This window comes from Silurus aristotelis (genome assembly GCF_946808225.1).
Source record: "Silurus aristotelis genome assembly, chromosome: 5".
Lineage (NCBI taxonomy): Eukaryota > Metazoa > Chordata > Actinopteri > Siluriformes > Siluridae > Silurus > Silurus aristotelis.
The window spans coordinates 1,349,033-1,368,670 of record NC_139578.1 but is presented as its reverse complement, the minus strand read 5'-3'; the positions used below and the strand labels follow the sequence as shown (position 1 = coordinate 1,368,670).

At 40.7% G+C, this 19,638-nt stretch overlaps 3 protein-coding genes across 5 annotated transcripts; 2 read left to right on the top strand and 1 right to left on the bottom strand.

Moving 5' to 3' along the window:
• The first annotated feature begins 539 nt into the window (after positions 1–539).
• Positions 540–6,219, top strand: scp2a (sterol carrier protein 2a). Its single transcript, XM_083541310.1, has 16 exons — positions 540–695; positions 1,347–1,401; positions 1,496–1,567; positions 1,648–1,779; positions 1,897–1,961; positions 2,059–2,185; positions 2,284–2,347; positions 2,629–2,715; positions 2,813–2,963; positions 3,353–3,500; positions 3,709–3,816; positions 4,409–4,562; positions 4,896–4,992; positions 5,079–5,208; positions 5,539–5,618; positions 5,989–6,219. Exons 1-16 carry the CDS (start codon positions 645–647, stop codon positions 6,082–6,084), a joined length of 1,617 nt encoding a protein of 538 aa, XP_083397436.1. The 5' UTR covers positions 540–644; the 3' UTR covers positions 6,085–6,219.
• Positions 6,220–7,512: 1,293 nt separating this feature from the next.
• slc1a7a (solute carrier family 1 member 7a) lies at positions 7,513–18,580 on the bottom strand. Of its 2 annotated transcripts, XM_083543114.1 has the most exons (12): positions 18,347–18,580; positions 13,526–13,931; positions 12,866–12,945; positions 11,316–11,531; positions 10,970–11,012; positions 10,613–10,844; positions 9,768–9,867; positions 9,418–9,651; positions 8,915–9,109; positions 8,641–8,775; positions 8,422–8,521; positions 7,513–8,291 (listed from the first exon to the last, which is right to left on the bottom strand). In XM_083543114.1, the coding sequence occupies exons 2-12, from the start codon at positions 13,679–13,681 to the stop codon at positions 8,001–8,003; spliced, it is 1,782 nt and encodes a 593-aa protein (XP_083399240.1). In that variant the 5' UTR covers positions 13,682–13,931; positions 18,347–18,580; the 3' UTR covers positions 7,513–8,000. The 2 variants fall into 2 exon arrangements, with proteins under 2 accessions (XP_083399240.1, XP_083399241.1); XM_083543115.1 differs by lacking the exons at positions 13,526–13,931; positions 18,347–18,580 and having other exon boundaries at positions 11,316–11,511; positions 12,866–12,947.
• LOC310727056 (protein shisa-like-2A) lies at positions 15,500–17,970 on the top strand. Of its 2 annotated transcripts, none has more exons than XM_083543123.1 (4): positions 15,500–15,742; positions 15,862–16,353; positions 16,900–17,036; positions 17,172–17,970. In XM_083543123.1, exons 2-4 carry the CDS (start codon positions 16,172–16,174, stop codon positions 17,378–17,380), a joined length of 528 nt encoding a protein of 175 aa, XP_083399249.1. In that variant the 5' UTR covers positions 15,500–15,742; positions 15,862–16,171; the 3' UTR covers positions 17,381–17,970. The 2 variants fall into 2 exon arrangements, with proteins under 2 accessions (XP_083399249.1, XP_083399248.1); XM_083543122.1 differs by having other exon boundaries at positions 15,502–15,742; positions 16,900–17,057.
• Positions 18,581–19,638: the final 1,058 nt, after the last annotated feature.

Here is a 19,638-nt window from a genome sequence, read left to right as displayed (position 1 = left end):
GCCTCACACTTGTTTCTCTTAACACACATTCCTATAGTTTCTGCGTAATGTCTGTAAGAAGTACGAGGTCTACAGGACATCCTGTCTGGACTAACACACCTCTGGAGTGGAAGTAGTGGTGTGTGTTCTTTACCTGATGGTGGTATTAAGAGGTGGATTGATTTATGTAGGCCTATGTGTGAAATGCACGACCCTAAACCTCAACAATATTTAATTTTATTTTGGACATGATAAAATCTTAAAATCTAATTCTGATCCTGTGCTGTTGCAAAATTTCACTCTGGCACTTTGTGTCCACAAATCTCAGATTTTTCGACAAACTAGAAAATGTTGCTTGAGAAGTTACCACTAAAACCTTTCTGGCATTTTTATCTTCTCTTTGTTTTGCTTTTATTTTATTTAAATCCCCATCCAATTCTTACTTCGATCGTTCAATGTAATCGAAACCCTCAACTCTTTGGAATTGACTCTTTAGAATCAATTCCAATTTCAATTATTAAGGCAGACTCGACTCTTCAGAATCGACTCCCTGCCTCCTTTCAAAGCCACCATTAAGCCAGAATCGACACCTCGGAATCGATTCCCAGTATTGTGAAGGTTGTGGTTGCTTCAGGAGTTCCTTAGTCAGGTGCAGTTTCAGGAAAATGGCTCCCGCGAAGAACAGAGTGTTTGTTGTTGGGGTCGGGATGACGAAGGTAAAAGAAACATTTTCCGTGCTAACATTAATGACAAATTATTACGAACAGTCTTGCAAAACGAACTAACGTCCGTCTGTTAGCCCGTATGCTACATGCTAGCTGACCCGGTTAGCTAAGTTTTGACCTGATTTACTACAGAAGTGCCTCCTCGTCATCAACTAGTCAATTACAACATTAACAAATGTATTTAAATAAATGTCACTACATTATAAATATTTTCTAGCCACTCTATTGAGCATTGAAGCAAGTTGTCAAAGTAGTACATCTTTTTAAAGGCTATATTTACTTATATTTATTTTAGAACAAACCTGACAACAATATAAACACGTGCAATATATGTTTTTTAGTTGTTTTTACCCCAAAATCGCTACAGAATCTGTACAAAGCCCATATCTGGTTTGCAATAACTGTCTGAACTCTGGGTCCAGGGTTCAAGGTTGCTCTTATATAACAGTAGGTGAGAGTTCATAGTGAATTGGTGTACCAGGGTTTCATCCTGAAGGTTCTGAGATCATTCATTCAAGTTTTCGCCGTTAAAAATGCAAGAGAAATCAAGCTTCTGGCATGTTTCTGGGAGAAAATGATAACTTATAACAGTATTATAATGACTATATAATTATAAAATATAATTCTTTTCTTAACATGCAGTTTGATAAGCCAGGTGCAAGAGATGGAGATTATCCAGAAATGGCCAAAGAAGCAGGTTATTTTGTATTATTATTATACATTTTTAATAAATTGCAATAAGTCACCCCTATTATAAATGTCTTTATTGACATCAGGTTGATCTGTTTTAGGACAGAAAGCTTTGGCCGATGCAGGAGTGCCGTACTCCGCAGTCGAACAGGCCTGCGTGGGATATGTTTACGGTACACTTTCATTTCTCAGACACTTTTCGTGGTTACGCGGATTACGACAGCGAGACTAAACTTTGTGATCGCTCCTGAAGGCGACTCCACGTGCGGACAGCGGGCTATATACCACAGCCTGGGTCTGACGGGCATCCCTATTATCAACGTCAATAACAACTGTTCCACGGGCTCCACCGCGCTCTTCATGGCCCGCCAGCTCGTCCAGGGAGGTACGAGACTCCACACGCAATAAGCCTTATACATTAGATACCTATTTAAATCTATATACATTAGAATGTAGAACTCCAGAATAAGCCAGAAGTTTGTTCCTGCTTTGTTTTTGAAAGGTTTGGCTGATTGTGTGCTCGCGTTGGGTTTCGAGAAGATGGAACGAGGCTCCTTGTCTTCGAAGGTGAAAGGACAGATGGACAGAGCAGTAAAGACAAATGGATACGAGTCAACGGAAACTATAACTGTGTGTAAATATTTGGGGTTTTGTTGTCTTGCAGTACATGGACAGAACCAACCCTATGGATAAACACATGGAGGTGATGATCAACCGATACGGCATAGCGGCAGCTCCGGCTGCTCCTCAGATGTTCGGCAACGCTGGGAGAGAACACATGGAGAAGTACGGTAAGACGTGGAAGCAGGACTCTGTTCCTTTTTGTTTGCTTTTTTTTTGTGTATCTTGTGACATGGTTTCATGTTGTGTGTGTGTGTGTGTGTTGTAGGAACCAAACCTGAACACTTTGCCAAAATTGCCTGGAAGAATCACAAGCACTCAATTAACAATCCGTAAGTAAAAAAAATCCAAATCTGTCATTTCACCCGATTTTCCCACCCATACGTGGTTCGTTACTGAACTGTTACCACAAAGTTGGAGACACACCATTGTACAAGACACAAACCTGTTTTCGAAGCTTCATCTTTATCTTCTTACCAGTAGGAAGTCTGAAATACTATCGTAATTAACATGATTTTAGATCTCCAAGATGATAAACCTTTAGATTAGTTAGTACACCTAGTCTTCTAAACAGCACCATGACATTGTTCTTGCTCTCCACATGTCCCCTCAGATATTCTCAGTTTCAGGACCAGTACAGTCTGGAGCAGGTGATTAAATCACGCAAGGTTTTTGAGTTCCTCACACTTCTTCAGTGCTGGTAAGTAGCTCATGTAGGGCTCATGCAGATTTAAGGTTTAATCCGGATTGTGTAAGAACATCTTGATGTGTTTGTGTGTGCGTGTATGTGGTTTAAGCCCTACATCTGATGGAGCCGGAGCAGCAGTGCTAGCCAGTGAGGGATTTGTGAGGAAACACGGTCTGGAGGCCAAAGCTGTGGAGATCATCGCTCAGGAGATGGTCACTGATCTCACTACAACATTTGAGGAGAACAGCTGCATCAAGATGGTGGGTGGAGGATGAAGCAGATAATTTTTTGCTCTTTTTTTTTTTTTTACCTCTTTTAAAAAATGTATAATAATCACGTCATATGCATACGTTTGCATATAATTTGCATAAAACACACCCCAAATCTTCCTATAACAGCACTAGAAATCTGGATGTGCTTCAAGCACACTAGATGAATATAACGATTATAATGAGGCATGGTATATGCATATGGAATGAGCATGTGAGGAAAATGAGGAGCATGTGGGCGGAGCTTGTATCGGCTTAGGCCAAGCTGATGTATTTGCTGTTGCTTGATTCATTTATTGAATTTTGAAATATTGTTTGTTTGTTTATTTGGATGAGATATACAGATTACACACTTCTTTTTTGCTCTTCCTTCTTTTCAGGTCGGCTACGACATGACGCGCCTCGCTGCCAAAAAGTGCTTCCAGGCAGCAGGCCTGAAACCGGCAGACGTCGATGTCATCGAGCTGCATGACTGTTTCTCAGCCAACGAGCTCATCACATACGAAGCTCTCGGTCTCTGTCCTGAAGGTATTTTAGGGGTTTTTCCCCCTAGTTCCTGTGTTGGTTTGTTTTTTTCTTTTTCAGAAAGATTTATGGTTTGAAAGCCACAGTGTATTTATTTACATATGAAATAATTCCATATACTGTAGGTTGTTCGTGTAACATGTTTTTACCTGTTTGTTTGACTGGAAAACAGATTAAGGATTTTGCACGTCACTTTCTCGTTTGCTCGCAGGTAAAGCCGGAGATCTGATTGACAGAGGGGACAACACGTATGGGGGCAAGTGGGTAGTGAACCCGAGCGGAGGGCTCATATCAAAGGGACACCCGCTCGGAGCTACAGGTACGCCATGCACTACAGAAGGAGAAGCTCACACGAAGGGAATTAAGTGACGTAATGTGTCAAGGTGCAGGCAAGTAGGTGTTAATAGGCTCAAGCTAAACACATGCTATGGGGTTTACACACACCTGGATGGAGAAAAATCCTAACAGCGCAATCCTTCAGTTTTAATCCCAATCCCGGTTCAGAGAATTAGGTGAATGGACATTTGCTTGAATTTGACCCGTCATGTTCTGTGTACCGAGTACTTTGATCTGACTCAGGCGATCTCTTCTGTTTAATGACTATAAGCTCTTTGACCTGTTTTTGTGCTCAGGGTGTTTGAACATGAGTGAATGAACTCCGCAGGATGCAGGATTCGATTTCTCGGGGCTCTCTGAGGCCGCTGACTTCTCACCATGTTTTCTGTTTGAATGTTGAGCTCTTTGAATTGAAGCAGGTGTTTGATTGCTCGGGTGTGTTTTAGGTGGCTGAGGTATTTATTGATGTGCAGTGTTTGATTGCTCAGGTCTTGTGTAATTGGAGGATGTGTTTAATTGCTCAGGTCTGTCTCAGGTTTTCAAGGCTTCCCTCTGTGCTGTGTTTGATTGCTCAGGTCTGGCCCAGTGTGCAGAGCTGTGCTGGCAGCTAAGAGGTGAGGCGGGGAAAAGGCAGGTCCCGAGGGCGAAGGTCGCCCTGCAGCACAACATTGGCCTTGGTGGAGCCGTAGTGGTTACACTATTCAGGATGGGATTCCCTCAGGAAGCAAGGTGAGAGATCTCGCACACACTCACTGCTATCGATCTGTATTTAGATTATATCGATATAGCACAATTCTTTAACCACCCCTTCTTTACTGTAAAACCCCGGAAAACGTAGTTTTTGTGCAACCGTTTGTGGTCAGTAAACGGCATATTTTAATTAATGAATAAAAATGAACAATTGAAAGATCAGTTACATTTATGTATTAGATTTTTTTTGTTCACACTCAATAAAAATGTTAACATTCAGCACTTGTCACAGTCACACCGCACTTCCAGGACCTTGGACTTGATACATAACCCCCAGGATCATTAAAGCGTGTTACTGTTTTCCCCCCTCAGGTCGCAGATTGCTGCGTTTCCCACCAGCGCTGCAGCCGGTCTGGAGGACTTCAAATCTCATGCGGTTTTCAAAGAAATCGAAAAGAGACTGCAGGAGGTAGGAACGAGACAACCTGCTCATCCTAGTTTCACCTTCTACACATTCGAAAGTTTTGTGTCGATAGCTGTTTGTGGCCCATACAGGAAGGAGAAGCGTACGTGAAGAAGATCGGAGGCATTTTTGCTTTTAAAGTGAAGGACGGCCCTGGTGGAAAAGAAGCTCTTTGGGTTGTTGATGTGAAGAACGGGAAAGGCTCGGTGACCAGCGACGCAGGTCTGTCATTGCGGGTTTATTTATTTATTTAAGATTGTGATTATGCAGCATTATACAGCATGCGAGCGAGAGCAGATGGTACGAGAAAGCAAAATGAGTTTTGGCTCATTTCAAGTGCATCGTGACACCAGAGCTCTCTTTTTTTCCCCCACATAAAGCTGCGATTCTGCCAACTAGTTAAACCCTAATTTGCTTTTATTTGCATATTTAAATAGCTAATTTTAGATTTCTGATAGGAAATCCACCACCTCTACTTTTTATTTATTTATTTGATTAATTATTCACGTATTTATTTTAATTAGCTTTAACCAGGTCTCTTGTTTCCTGCAGAGAAAAAATCTGACTGCACGATCGCAATGTCTGACGCTGATCTCCTCGAGCTGATGACTGGGAAACTCAATCCACAGACCGTGAGTAATCTCTGTAACTTTTGACACGTATTACCTGCACGTTTAAAACATCAAATTGTGAACATATCATTTTGATTATTCGAATATACAAATAAGCAGTTCTTACAAGTATTTATTACATCAAATGCAGAAAGTTTTTAATTTTTTTACTGCACTTGAACTTGCGTGAGTTTACAAACCTTACCTAGCTAAAGTTATGCTAGCTTAATGCTGGAAACCTTTTAGCCACGCCCCCTACCTGCATCTGAGGCTACTGTGTTTTCCGTAAAAGAGGCATGCATGCATTTTACTGTATCTTTCCACTATTTCTATTATACCAGATGAATACATTGTGATGGTAAGAATCTTGATTCTTATTCTCGTTCCAAAGGCCTTTTTCCAAGGCAAGCTAAAGATTACTGGGAACATGGGAATGGCGATGAAGCTGCAGAGCCTCCAGCTGACACCAGGAAAAGCCAAACTGTGAAGAATTCGGAACTAAATGTCTGGGTGGAATTCTGTGGTTATGGCTTTGGGTGTGCAATACTGTACAATCTCAAATTTAGAGCAGTCACTTCTAAATGAACATCACCACCTCTTACAACAGTATAAGATCAAGCCCTGTATGTGATCCAGCTGAAATTCAGAATGATGTTCAGGTTGAGCTGGTGAATTTGCTCATAGTTTTTAATAGGGTATAACAACAACAACACTAACAGTTTGAAGCGGTATGGATGGTGGTCTCACATTTCCTTATTATCTAGAAAATACATCACATCTTGTGCCTCTACTACAAAGAATAAACATTTATTTAATCTCTGAATTGTAACCTGATAAGATTTTCCTAGTGTGGAAAGATAAATCTGATGTTGTGTAATTGTACGTTGGGTCAAGATCGAGCACAGATTGATGGGGAAATGGGTAGAAGACTATGATGTCTTCAGTTCACTGTTTTAATGATTTCTTGTAACAAAATTTTTATATTTTCATGCAAAAATTAAGTATGTGTAATTATTAAAAATATCAAATACCAAATACCAAAATATCAAGTTGTCCATCTTACCTTTTTCGTCTTTGCACCTTCATATAAATTCCGCAAACTCTTTCGTAAATATTCCGCAAAACTGACCACATGGAATGTTAGAAAGCTAGGATATCAAAACTCGTAAACATAAAATATTGAAAAAAGAAATGACGACTATTATTGTAAGAAATAGTGCCATAAATCGACAGGGAGATGAAAAGTTAGTTATAAGAAATACTCCTGGAACTGTGAACTTCTATTCTTTCTTCTTACATTAAAAGTGAAGATTATTTTTATGATATAATTTTTTTGTTGAACTAATAACTAAGGCTTTAGCCTGAAAATTTTTTTTGTTATGATATGAGTAATGATTTTTTCTTGAAACACAACCCCCCCCCCCCCCATACCCCACCAAGCTCAATCAAGGCAATAGTGAGTTGCATGTAAATTCAATACCTATTATACTACAATACTTAATTGGATGGCGTGTTATTTTCCTATCATTCGCTCACGCTAAGTAAGCGTTAAGAGTAGGCCTTCCCCCTGTAACTCCCTCACCATCTGTCACTGTCTTTCCACAGTCTGTTTCTTAACTGAATTATGTGTCAGCTTGTGTGTTTACGAATAATATTGAAATAAAATAAGTGCCACACCTTGGGTGCAATTTGGAAGGTTAAGTATTTGTAACAGTCTGTATTTTCTTTTCATCAGTTTAAAAGAGGTCATTTTTTTCTTAAGGTGTCTGTTTGTGGCTGTACTTTAAAAAACCCTATAACTAATGCAGAAGCACCGACACCGGAGACTCCATCAGTCAACGTTAAATAAATCATCTACTTTCAGAAAACTTCACTATACCCATCTCTGTGTAATCGATGCCTTCTGGCCAATTAGTGCGAGATATAAAAACACTTTATTATTGATGCATCTTCCTGATTGAACACTACTGCACAAAAACGAGCTACAATAGAAAAAGAACACAAAACAAAATACGTGGCATGCGTAAGGTCTTTTAGAAATATATACCATTTCAATAAGAAGAATTGTGGGAACTTTTGATGGAAAAAAAGCATAGAAAAAGTCAACAGGGCCTTGCCCAGGAAACAAACTATAAAAAAAAAGATCTCCATCCATTTTTTACTAAAATAATGTCCATCTTGACCTGTAATGAGCTGAAAGAGCTCATGATATGTGCTGTGTATCAGATAGTAAATTCCAGAGGTAGGACCAGACCATTTCAGATCTATTGAGTCCATATAATGTATTGACACCCTGATTTGAAGCTCCACTATCCATCAGTGCTCACTCAGCAAAGGAACAGAAGAACATTGCCAGCACTTCTTCTTGTACACTTCTATGAGGTCCAGAAGATCTGAAGGAGTTTAGACGTTTGTTTCAAGGCTGTTCATGTCAACAGTGAAGTGGTCTTGAGCTCGATCTCGGCCCTTGTCTTCCCTCTTAATGAGGTGTGTAGACTTCTTAGGCGGCTTCCTCTCCGGCTTCCTTCTTAGGCTTCTGAGTCCTTCTTCCAGCTGTACGAGGCGAGCCACCTCTGGGGAGAGGCGTTCAGGTTTCTCGGAGCGTGCCGGAGGAGGCTGGAAGCAGCCGTTGCTCCGGTAGGATGTCAACTGCTGTATGCTCATCATCGGCTTGGTTTCACAGATCAGAGGAATCTGCAATAACATTATAAATATGCTTTGATGTAGCTTTGTGAAATGTTTGAATGTTCTACACACTTTGATGACCTGGATAATTGCTAACCTTCATAAACTCAACTAAGCGAGACATGAACATGGATCTCACCTCTTCACCCTCCTTTATAAAGTCTTTCCTGCATATGTGCGCCATGATTCCTGTGGCCAGAGCATCCCCCATCACATTCACCATCGTCCTGAACCTGTCCCTGAAACACAGACACATTTTCCAATTGGAATCCTGACCTATAGTGTACACTGGCTAATGATTTATTTTTTTTCTCCTGGGTTGTTCTGTAAGTATATGCAGAGAGAAGTATGGGCTTACAGGGCCCAGTCCACAGCGATGATTAATGTGATGTCGTCGGTAGGAAGCCCCACTGAGGTTAAAACGATCACCATCGTTACCAAGCCAGCCTGAGGAATCCCTGCTGCACCGATACTGGCTGCTGTGGCTGTGATGCTGGAAGACAAATCAAACCCTGTGTTTGGAGTCACTTCCACCCAGTGTTCATATGTAGATGTTTAATTTAGAAAAAAACTTCCCAAATAAGCGTTCTGCTTTATAAGTCTTTCACAATTTTTTTACTTTGCCGCTCTACCTGATGGTGATGATCTGACCAAAGTCCAGCTCATAGTTGTTGACCTGAGCAATGAAAATGGCAGCAACAGCCTCATAGAGTGCCGTACCGTCCATGTTGATGGTGGCTCCGACTGGTAAGACAAAGCGGATGATGCGACGGTCGATATGGTTGTTCTCCAAGAGGCATTTGAAGGTGATAGGCAGTGTGGCAGAGCTGAAGTGTGAAGCAAGGTTTTAGACACAGTTTGTCAGGACGAGCATTAAATAGTTACAGAGAAAAGGAAATTTGAGAGTGATTGGGAATAGAATCTTAATGACACTCCAGTGTACTGGAATAGGTGCACATGGTCAAATCTGTCAAAAGGCCCAGTGGAGCATTGTGCTATGTTTTCTGGACCACAATCCTGTAGAAATGAAATTATTTGGAATAGCAAATATATGGTGCAGGTGATTCTTAACAATGTTAAAATGTATGGAAATAAAACCCAGAAAGCCCTTATTTGGTGGTGATGCGGTTTTTACCTGGATGCAGTGGCCAGCGAGATGAGCAGCGCTTGCAGAATGCCTCGGATGTAAACAATCGGGCTCTTTTTTGTAATAAAGAAGTACATGGCGGGCAGGATGAAGAGACCATGGATGATCAGCCCAATAACCACAGTGATGGCATAGAAACCTAGTTTCTTCCCCATGGCAGAGGGGTCATCCATCTCTAAGATCTTGCCAGCCACCAGGAAGACGATCCCAAAGGGGAAATACCTGCAAAAAAAGTAATAGCTCTACTGCTGGGGAATAAAACGAGCCAGAACGAATATGGGACAGAAAACATTGCATTCATTACAGAGTTCCTATCAAGAGGCTTGAGAATTACATACCAGATAACGATTGCTACAATTTTCAGCACTGCTTCATTTAAACTCTGGCAGAAGTTGACCAGCGCACTGCCGTTAGGTCCCATTCTTCCAAGAATGATTCCTAGTAAAATAAAATGGCATGAACGTTATAACCCTGGTGCTTTTACACATGTAGACTGAGAGATGAATGCTCCTGAAGATTCATTTTTCAACTGAGCAAATATAATTAAATGGCAGAAACCAGAAAACCCAGAGAACAATTTCCTCTAAAGAAGTTGTCTCAAAATGTATTCATTCATAATGAGTACTGTGCTGTGCTTGTTTGAAGGACAAGATCTTCAATGATGAAGATGCTACTTGCATGTTCATGGACATCTTGCCTCAAAGGCGTATTTTGACAAAATCGACATGACCGTGACCAAGATTATTCGCTTTAAAAAAGATGGATGCAAGAATTAATTTATTTTTAAAAATATACCCCACTTGAGCAGTGGCTCAGCTGTTACTGGTTGGAAAGTTGCGAAATCTTGGCCAGTGTTGAGCTCTTGCACAAGGACCTTCACCATTACTCAGCTAAAATTAGGTAAATGTATGATTCTGTATAAATATCCGAATTGAATCCTCCGTGATACCTTTGTCTAAAACCGTTTTACCAGTGAATGCACTGAGTGTGTGGAAGTCATTATGACTTGACAACCAAACCAGTTTGCTCCCTGTTGTCACCCATGTAGATATTCTCCACAACATATACAGTGTGTAGCTCCATCAGACCACAGGAAAGAAGACCATGGGTAAAAGTTTTGTCTGCATAAGTGTCTAAATCTACTTACATCTCGAGCAAGAGAAAGCCAAAGCCATGAACTCACCCATGGTGGCTGAAAAAATCACAATTCCCAGGACATTCATGCCATCGCTGGTGCCAGGCAGCGTCCTGATAACCACATCAGGAGGTGGTGTTAAGTCCAGAGAGAAGTTCTGGATGTCAGTGCCATTGTCGTCCTGGATGCCGTAGATAAGGACGCGCCTGGTGGTTGACTCTATCAGGTCCTGGCTCACGGTAGGCTTCTGCTTTAAGATGGGGATACTCCTGCTGCGGTACTGTCAAGGCAGAGGAGAGAGATTATTAATAGTGGTATGATAGAGCTCTGTTGTCATGATAAAGAATGTGACCTGATGATTGCATTTCATATTGTTTTAGAGATGCAAAGCTTGTGATATCTCACCTGTTGAAAAGTAGCTTGGACCAGGTTGGCAGGAAACATGTTGCTAGTGGAGAGAAAGAGAGAACACACTGAACAGGTGTAGCATAAGCAGTGCTGGAAGGCATAAGCATTGTTCTGTCTGTGGATCTGATCTGCCCAAAGGCATTTACTAGGACTATTGATTGGGGCAATGCAACATCAATATTGCACCAATGAATGTTTATCCTAAATATTTAACCCCCTAACGCTCCAATGGTTGGTCCAGACTTCCTCACTGTTACAAATACAAGATTAGATACTAGATACACTAAAGACTCTAAGGTTGTCATTTGTGTTAGTGGCATGAAGTTGTTTGCCATGATCTTACCGGATCAGGTCAAGCAGAGCGTCCGCAGAGCTCATGATCGGCTTGCTGCTGTCCTCAGAGTCCTCCTTCTGCGCTGCTCCACCTGGGTGAATGATGATCACCAGGATGATGCCTACCACTACAGCCACAAATGTGGTCCAGAGGTAGTAGGAGATGGTCATGATTCCCAGGCGGCTTGAGCATTTAGCATCCAGCGCTGCCAGACCAGACATCAAACTAGGGGAGTTAATGTTACAAATAGATTTTACTGACCAGGGTGCATTTTTTGTAAAACAGCATGATCTCAGCGAGTAGATTAAGTCTGGATGTGGCATTTCGGTCCTGGTGAGGTCATCAAGCACACAGTACAAGTAGTGTGTGTGCAAGTTTGATTGTGTCTCAGCAATATGGGATTAAGTCCAATGGCATCTGATTCGAATGGAGTTTTGGACCATCTGGGGCTTCACTCCTGTGTTACAGCAGATTTTAGTGCGATTAAATGGAACTATCAATTAACCAACCAAATTAACTTTAAATAAAAGGTAGAGCATTTCATAGCTTCCAGATTCCAGAACATCACAGCATGTACCCAAAACGTTCACCAACACCATCCAGAAGACAATAATATTGGGCAACACATTACTTTTCCATTTTGTGTTTTAAACAATTAAGTATTTTCTAATATATTTATGATTTGTCCAAAGTTTTTTGGACACCAAAAACAACTTGAATCGAATCCCACTCTATATCTCCAAAGAAAAGAAAAAAAAAAAGCTATTTTCACTTCGCTTCCATCCAGCCAGAAAAGATGCCTAAAATGTTGCTGTTTTGTTGAAAAGCTACATGTACACTTCAATCCTCTTTAAAAGAATCTGCTTAAAAGCCAGAAAATTGCCACTTGTCCTGTGTTTCCTTCCCACAATTCTCTTTGGTACAAAAAATTGCTGCTTTTTTCTTAGTCTGAGCACTGTTCTCGAATTTAGAGCTGTGTTATTTTCTTACCTAAAACCTTTGGATGCTGGTTAGCGCTTAGCTCAACTAGGGTTAAATACTATCATTACTGTGTTTTAAGCAATATGCTTATTTATTTATGAAGCTATTCTCCAAAGCACAGCTTCCACAAAACACAATTAGTGAGGGCAAAAACTCAACTCTGAGTGTTTTTCTCTGTACTACACAAACAGCTGAACAGAAACAGGGACTGGCAAAGAAACCGGACGTGTGGCTGTGTAGAGTCTGCAACTGCACAAATACAAATTCATTGTTGAGTGCAGTTTAAGTGAAGATGCATCAAATAATTCAATTTTGTTCGATGGAAACACTTCAGAATTTTCACTGGTGCACCAGGATGGCAGCAATTTTTGCTTGTTCCATTGTACATCAAGGAAAGTAGCTGTGATTTGGCATAGAGACCCACATTGCAATACTGGCTCTTGAAAACATCCTGCTGCACTCCTGGTGCTTGCCTTTTTGTCTGGTGTGGTGGACACTATAATTCACTCATGAAGTGAGTCCTCTATACAAGCAGCATAACCTTTTAGAGGGAGAAAATCAAAGCTGTGTGCTTTTACCTGGAGACAACAAGAGGAAGGATGAGCATCTTTAGCATCCTCATGAGCAGCTCTCCAGGGAACTGGAAGTACTTCACCTCCTACAGAAGATAGAAATTATAATAAGAGAAATGATTTTTATGTAAATGAAGATTGCTCACTCTATCATCACGGGACCATGCTGGATTTGCTGACCATGCCCACAATTGCAGCATCCAAGAAGTGAAATTTTGGTTAAAATAAATTGGTGTTCCAGAGCCTCACTCTAAGGTTTGTGTTGCTCTGCAGTAGCATTTCATTAGTAGCAAACGTAGTTCGTCTTTGTTTTTTGTTTTGTTTTTTTGACAGAATATCTTCATTACCAGGTTGAAACATCACTGCAAAAGTCGATACATTCAACATTAAGTAAAAGGTGGAGACAAAACGTTCGGCTGCTGGTAATCAGGTGTCCTGAAGTCATCCTGTTAATGTATCAAAAGAGGTCAATAGTCATGTTTGTGTCAGAACAAATGCAGAAGATGGAGATGCTCTATTTACTTGTATGACATTCTTTGTTAGATATTTTTGACAACTTCTGTTTGCTGACAAGATTTAAAAGCACTAACCAAGCAGAGATAGTTTAGTAAGGCTTTATTGTAAGAAGATTTAGAAAGAGGTATAACTCTTGTAAAGAAGACGAACCTGTTCAGAGAGATGTTTAGAACGCAGGAAAAATCCCAGCAGGCAGCCGACCACCACAGCCAGCACAGACAGGATCAGGAGGCCGTTCTGCTGGCAGACGTTCTTCACCCGGCTCCACACGGCACCCAGGGGCTTGGCTTCACCTCCTTTATCCATTTCCACACACGTGTCAAATCAAGAGCCCAAACCCGACGTACACACATGCAGGACGAGTGAAGGACGGCCAGGTGGAGTCTCTGTCTTGTAAGTCCACTCTTGGTGTGTTTATATTAGAGTAAATCCTACTGCACTGCATAAATCTGCGTCTTGCATTCTTTAGTTCTCCCTGTCGACCTCTAGGAGGCGCCTTGACAGCTGGAAGCACTGTCCTGTAGTTAATACCAGCGATCCTATTAGGGATCTGGAGCTGGATTAAGGATGAACAATTGGAAAAGGGATTGTTCTTGGAAAGATACATGGGAGAGGAAAAAAGGAACCAAACAACAACTTGTGCAGCTTTTACGTGACCCATATAACTTAAACCGAAACAAACACAAAGTAGTACAATCTCTTTTATCACACACTCAGCACCTCCATAATCAGAGCAGCTTACTGTGTCATCCTGTCAACAACACGTCTTCCTGTGGGCAAGTCAAATTCCTGATGTCACTTGGTGAACGATACCAAATCTGGTCTGTTTTTGATGACCATTCAGCTCTTGAAACAGATTCTGCTGCACTCTGTCCTTGCGTCTGCTAAGTGTTGCTTAACCCTATATTTTTCTCTCGATGATGATGTTTTTCTTCTGGCATGGCAGATATACTTTATAGTTCTGGCTATTATATGATCATAAAAAATGAACGTTTAGAACAAGGGCAGACTACGCATCTATTGTGAACACCACAATCACTGATGACGTGTTTGTGTGTCTTTTGTTTCCCAAGTAAATCTTCACGCGCCGTCTCTTCAAAACATTATCCCCAAAAGCTCATTGATCGTTATTAGAGGGTACACGTCAAAACCGCCACTTGAGCAAACAAACGCCTCCGCAATGGTGTAGAAGATAATCAAGACACACAGCCAATAAATAAATATATAAATGAACCATGAAACTAACAAACAAATGTAAATTACTTTCTAATCTTGTATTGCAAAGACAAAGTCATCTTTTGAAACATACCAGCAGTAACACTTTAGCAGATGCAGAACGTTTAGTGCCAATAGTTGCCTCATGGCAATACACTGTAAAAGGTGGTGCTTTGGTGTTTCTAAGCTCTCAAGGTTCTTCATTTGTTTTTGTTTTCAGGCAGTAAAAAAGACCATTGCAGCACACTGTAACGTGACATTGAGCGGTGAAATATGGGCCTAAATCGAAGAGGAAAATGAGGAAAAATACGTCAAGGACGGTCCAAGTTATTTTTCTTTATACGGGTACAATTCTTGTGTGTGTCTGCGTAAGGTGTGTTTTTTTAAGTATGTTCTTTTCAGGAGACATTCAGAGCTTAGACAATGACATGAATCAAATTGCTCGTTCTAGTCTGCCAATGTTCAGTGAATTTAATTAGCTTGAGAGTGAATTTAGTGCTTTATTTTAAAAAGCTTCAGTGCCAAGTAGGAACAGGTCCTGTGTGATTAGAACGATGGGGTCTTTATTCAAACTATGGAGTTAATGATCCATGTGGCAGCTTGCTTCAGAATGGCTATGCTGGATAAATCCATTACCACAGGACAGTAAATGGTACTTGGGTCCCACTTTTTTCCGCCAGTTTTTTGCTGACGGTACTGCTGGATGTTTCGATGGTGAAGAAAAATAAGCATTAGGTTTCCTCGGCCCTCACCTTAGCAGACTTTGCATGTTCCTCACCCTGAAGCTTGAAGCTTCTACACAACTGCTTCTGATTCAGTTAATGACTGTATTTCAACCTACATATAAATTTGATGATCAGCAGCACCTGCTTGGTGTAATTAGTTCATCTGACATCTGAATCTAATCCTACACAATCCCTGACTTTGTGCAAGTAAGACACAAAATCCAAAGCTGGTTGCACCAAATTTTGATTTAATTTGGATTTTATGTTCTGTTTATTTATAGCAATGGATATTTCATAGTAGTGGTAGTTCCAGTTTCCTTAGATACCAGATTGCTCGTGCTATTCTAATCTGCTCTGGATGCTGAGATCTTCTCTAACATCTGCGGCAACATAAAGAAAAATGACAGAACTCTGATGATAACAGCAGGTCCCTCCGTTTTTATTGTTTCTCAGCCATGTTAATGCAAATTCTTTAGAATGTAAAAGTGTTGACACTGGAGACTCCTTCCATTTATATAATTAATGAGTAAGTTGTTTTTTTTTTAGCTTTAGATCCTACATCATATGACTTGAGAACCTGGTGAACTGCAGCTGCACTGGCTGGCGCCTGTGCACCTCCTGACCAATCAGGAATCCGGAATTCCATAGCGCTGAGGTATAAAGCGTTTACTCAACACCTTGGATATAAAGTGAGGTAGTGCACTAGATGTCCAACAAGGAGTCGATGGAAACAGCCGAGAAGTAGAAGAAGGGATTTGTGTGGGGATTTGATTGCATTGGTGAAAAGTGAAAGGAGAGAGAGAGAGAGAGAGAGAAGGAGGAAGTGTGCGCGCACGTTTTGGGCGAGCTGCTGAGGATGAGCGCGCTGTGCTCGAGCTACTACACGCCGGAGAAGGAGCTCGTGAGCGCGTTCGCGTGCCCGAGAGACGGCGGCGACGAGCGCGCGCGGTTCTGCTGCGGCTTCAGCGACCTCAAATACTGCTGTGATGATTCCAACGGCTTCTTCCCATACGAGTACGGGTACATGTGGTGGCTCAGGTAAGCACCGGACTTCATGAGGTTCCTCGAGGTTCTTGAGGGCTTCAACAGAAAGTATCATGTTTGCATCAAATCAACAGAACGAGATCTTTCACTTGAAAACACGATGATGATCAAAGATTGTGATTTTTTTTTTATTGGTTTGTTTATTGGAAATTTTCTTATGATTTTAAAATCATTATTGGATGAAAGATCAAACCTGCGATAATAATAATAATAATAATAACAATAATAATAACAATAATAATAATAATACTATAATTGGCTCTTGATAGGATATAAAATGTATATTAGATTTAATATTGTAAAATACAACAGTAATGAACAGAAACACTATAATGAAAAGGGGAAGCCCAATTTCTCAAAATACTTCATCCTGAAGAATCTACAACTGTAATGTAATGATAATGAGCGCCTGGTGGTGCTGCCCTCTAGTGGTGAGTTATAGGATTGTCGGTAGCTCCTCTGTCTGATGGTGTTTTATCTGATAACTAAATCTTAAATTCTCCTTTTATTCATCTCGTGCCCTTTGTACCCCCTCCGTAGTATCGGTGCTCTTATAGGTCTATCTGTAGCTGCAGTAGTTCTCCTGGCCTTCCTCGTCACTGTGTGTGTTCTCTGCATCCTCTTCATCAACACTAAACCCAGTCGTCTAGACAGCGGGCTTCCTCTCAGCTTGCCGGGTCAGTCAGCATCAAATACTGGTACGTGAATGATTTAATACATATACTTTCTTTTATAACATTAAGAGCAGTTTGTTGACTTGACCTACCCGTAATCTAATGAGTTTTCTATTCTTCTTTCCTAATGCCACGCAGGTCGTGAGCCGAGTCCTTCCCCCGGGTGTTCCACCAGACCTCAGGGGTTTTTCCGCAAACATTTCCCAAGCAGGAAACTGCACTGTGCCGAGCAGAGGGCCGAGCCTGAGCGCCTGTTTCAGCCCTGCTTCAGGGTCACCGTGGCTAGAGTGAATGCTGAAGGGCCTTCATATGAGCCATGTTCAAAACCAGGTGCTTGTATAGGCTGAGCAGGCGACAAGGACTTTCTCCTGCACATAGAGTTCAGCAGTGGCTCTTTTTGGAGCTCCTGGGATTTGATGCCAATCATGGAAGACTTACGAAGCACAGAGCACGACAAACATGATGCAGCAGTGCTGTAGCTGTTGGCACAAAGACCTGGTTTTACTTGTTAATTTCTTGTGCGTCAGAGTAAGTAATGTATAATGTTTTTCTTCTGAATGAACGGGTCGTACTGGTATTAAGGCACATTTATTGGTTCCAAATGCACCAAAACTATAAGGGGGGGGGATATGTATATAAATAAATGATAGACCAAACCAAACCGGCTTTTTTCAAGAGTAGGACACCCGAATAAACGCCAGGGGGCGCCGTGACAAATTGCTTTTAATTGCCATGATCATGTCTTATAATTTTAAAAGTTGAAACGTTGTACCAGTTTATCGGTGGATTTTAAAGACAACTTGAGGAGTCGTTCATTTGTAGGCTGTTTTCATTAAAACATTCATTAAACCCATCGAATGTGTAAAAATAAGAAACTAACTCATTTCTTATCTGGTATAATCATATTTTTAACCAATAAATACATTTTACATTTAAACATTCTATGAATTGTGCACTTATTTATTTTAATGCGTTTTTTTATTTCTATTTTTAAAAAATTCAATAAATGTTTTTGTATAAAATTGAACCCCGTTCTAGTTCATTTCAATAATTTGACAAAGATCAGTAGGTGGCGCTACTTTATTCTCCTCTTCCACTCTCCCTGAAAACCCGCGAAGAACAAGAAACCTCTGTAATCCTGTGAAATTTTGAACAAAGATTTACTTAATAAAAATGTTTTTAACTTAAAAATATTTGGAACTAAAAAACTTTTTGTAGCAACAAACAAGAGGAAGGCTGGTGGGAGCCACAAAGGAATCACTCGAAGAAGTCATTCTGCCCACCTGCTCTGTGGAGGACATTGTTCTACCCACCTGTACTGCTAAAAAATTTCATTCTTTCTGCCTGCATGCACTACTGAAGATGTCCTGCTGGACTGGTCCTCATCTTCCACACATGCATTACTCTTTTTAGTCTCTTTGTTCTCTCATGAATGTTGCTCAGTTAGAGACGTCGCTACACCTTCTTGCTTGGCTTAGGAAGTTGCTCCTTCCCCTAACCAGATGGAGAATACCACTCCATCCTCTGGCATTGCTTTTTTCCACGAGTGCTGCGACCTGTTTCCTGTTACCTTGATTCACATTTGTATGGAACTTCACTTTACATAACACACCTTGTTTTAGGTCATCTCAGGTTTAACTTCCATGGAGGTTGTGTTCCTCTGTCAGATTGTGGTTATTGGTTATTTAAAAGATTTTGGCGCTTTTTGAATTAAATATTTTTTAATGTTGGCTTTATGCAAGACTGAGAGAGATTCAGTTGGGATATTTAACAAACCAAGAAACAGTCATGTGCATATAAGGTTTAGTAGATGCTTTTTGGTTACATAAGCAGGGCTGATGTTTGTATAATCACATTTAGAACATGGACATCTTTTCTCTTTGGAGTGTTTGGTATTGGCAGCACCAGACGTGTACAAATTACCTTTAGAAAGTCACATCATCATTCCACAGTTCTTGCTTGTTTGCATTTTTAAGATTTGTATATTTAAATCAAATGCAGGAAGTTTGCCCTCAAATAGGATGTGCTTCTTTACTTATTTGACTGCTATGATTTCAATGACCCAGAGGTAAACTCAGTTTGTAACCTTTGGCTAATTGGAACTTTGCCATACAAGAAGATAATGAGGTGAAGCGAGAATCCCTGCTCTGTAATCGTTATTTAGAGAGCAAACAGTCGTTTGGTGTGTTATCTATCATGGAATGACCTGCCCAGTCTCTGCACCTAAATCCTATTGAATTTCTCTGGGGTGAACTGGATCACGAGGTCAGAAAAAAACATCTTCGGCATGTTTTAAAAGAGGCTCGGCAAAATATTCCAGCTAAATGTTTGGAGAGAAATGAAGTGTCCGGATGCAGAGAGTGTGTAAAGCTGTTCTTCATGATAAGGGAGGATTTTTTAAAGAAAATAACAAAGTTAAATCTTCGTACCATTACAAGTTTGTTGCATTTAAACAAAAGGATTATGTAGGTGTCTCTCAAAAAAAAAAAAGACCAGGTGTTTCCATATTAAGTTTTAAATTAGAACATAGTCAGGATGAACTGAGACGCCTGGGATTTAGTACAAATGACACATTTTGAAAGTCAAGGTTACGTTACGCAATAGT

Bases quoted from the DNA above. Each gene is read 5' to 3' on its own strand.
- scp2a (XM_083541310.1), top strand. From the start codon at position 645: ATGGCTCCCGCGAAGAACAGAGTGTTTGTTGTTGGGGTCGGGATGACG. The intron at 1,780-1,896 runs GTACGAGACTCC...TGTTTTTGAAAG, and splicing joins CCGCCAGCTCGTCCAGGGAG to GTTTGGCTGATTGTGTGCTC. The intron at 3,501-3,708 runs GTATTTTAGGGG...GTTTGCTCGCAG, and splicing joins TCTCGGTCTCTGTCCTGAAG to GTAAAGCCGGAGATCTGATT.
- slc1a7a (XM_083543114.1), bottom strand. From the start codon at position 13,681: ATGGATAAAGGAGGTGAAGCCAAGCCCCTGGGTGCCGTGTGGAGCCGG. The intron at 11,532-12,865 runs GTAAAAGCACAC...TAACTCCCCTAG, and splicing joins CTTCCTCTTGTTGTCTCCAG to TTTGATGTCTGGTCTGGCAG. The intron at 9,652-9,767 runs GTATGTAATTCT...CTTTTTTTGCAG, and splicing joins ATTGTAGCAATCGTTATCTG to GTATTTCCCCTTTGGGATCG.
- LOC310727056 (XM_083543122.1), top strand. From the start codon at position 16,172: ATGAGCGCGCTGTGCTCGAGCTACTACACGCCGGAGAAGGAGCTCGTG. The intron at 16,354-16,899 runs GTAAGCACCGGA...CCCCCTCCGTAG, and splicing joins GGGTACATGTGGTGGCTCAG to TATCGGTGCTCTTATAGGTC. The intron at 17,058-17,171 runs GTACGTGAATGA...AATGCCACGCAG, and splicing joins TCAGTCAGCATCAAATACTG to GTCGTGAGCCGAGTCCTTCC.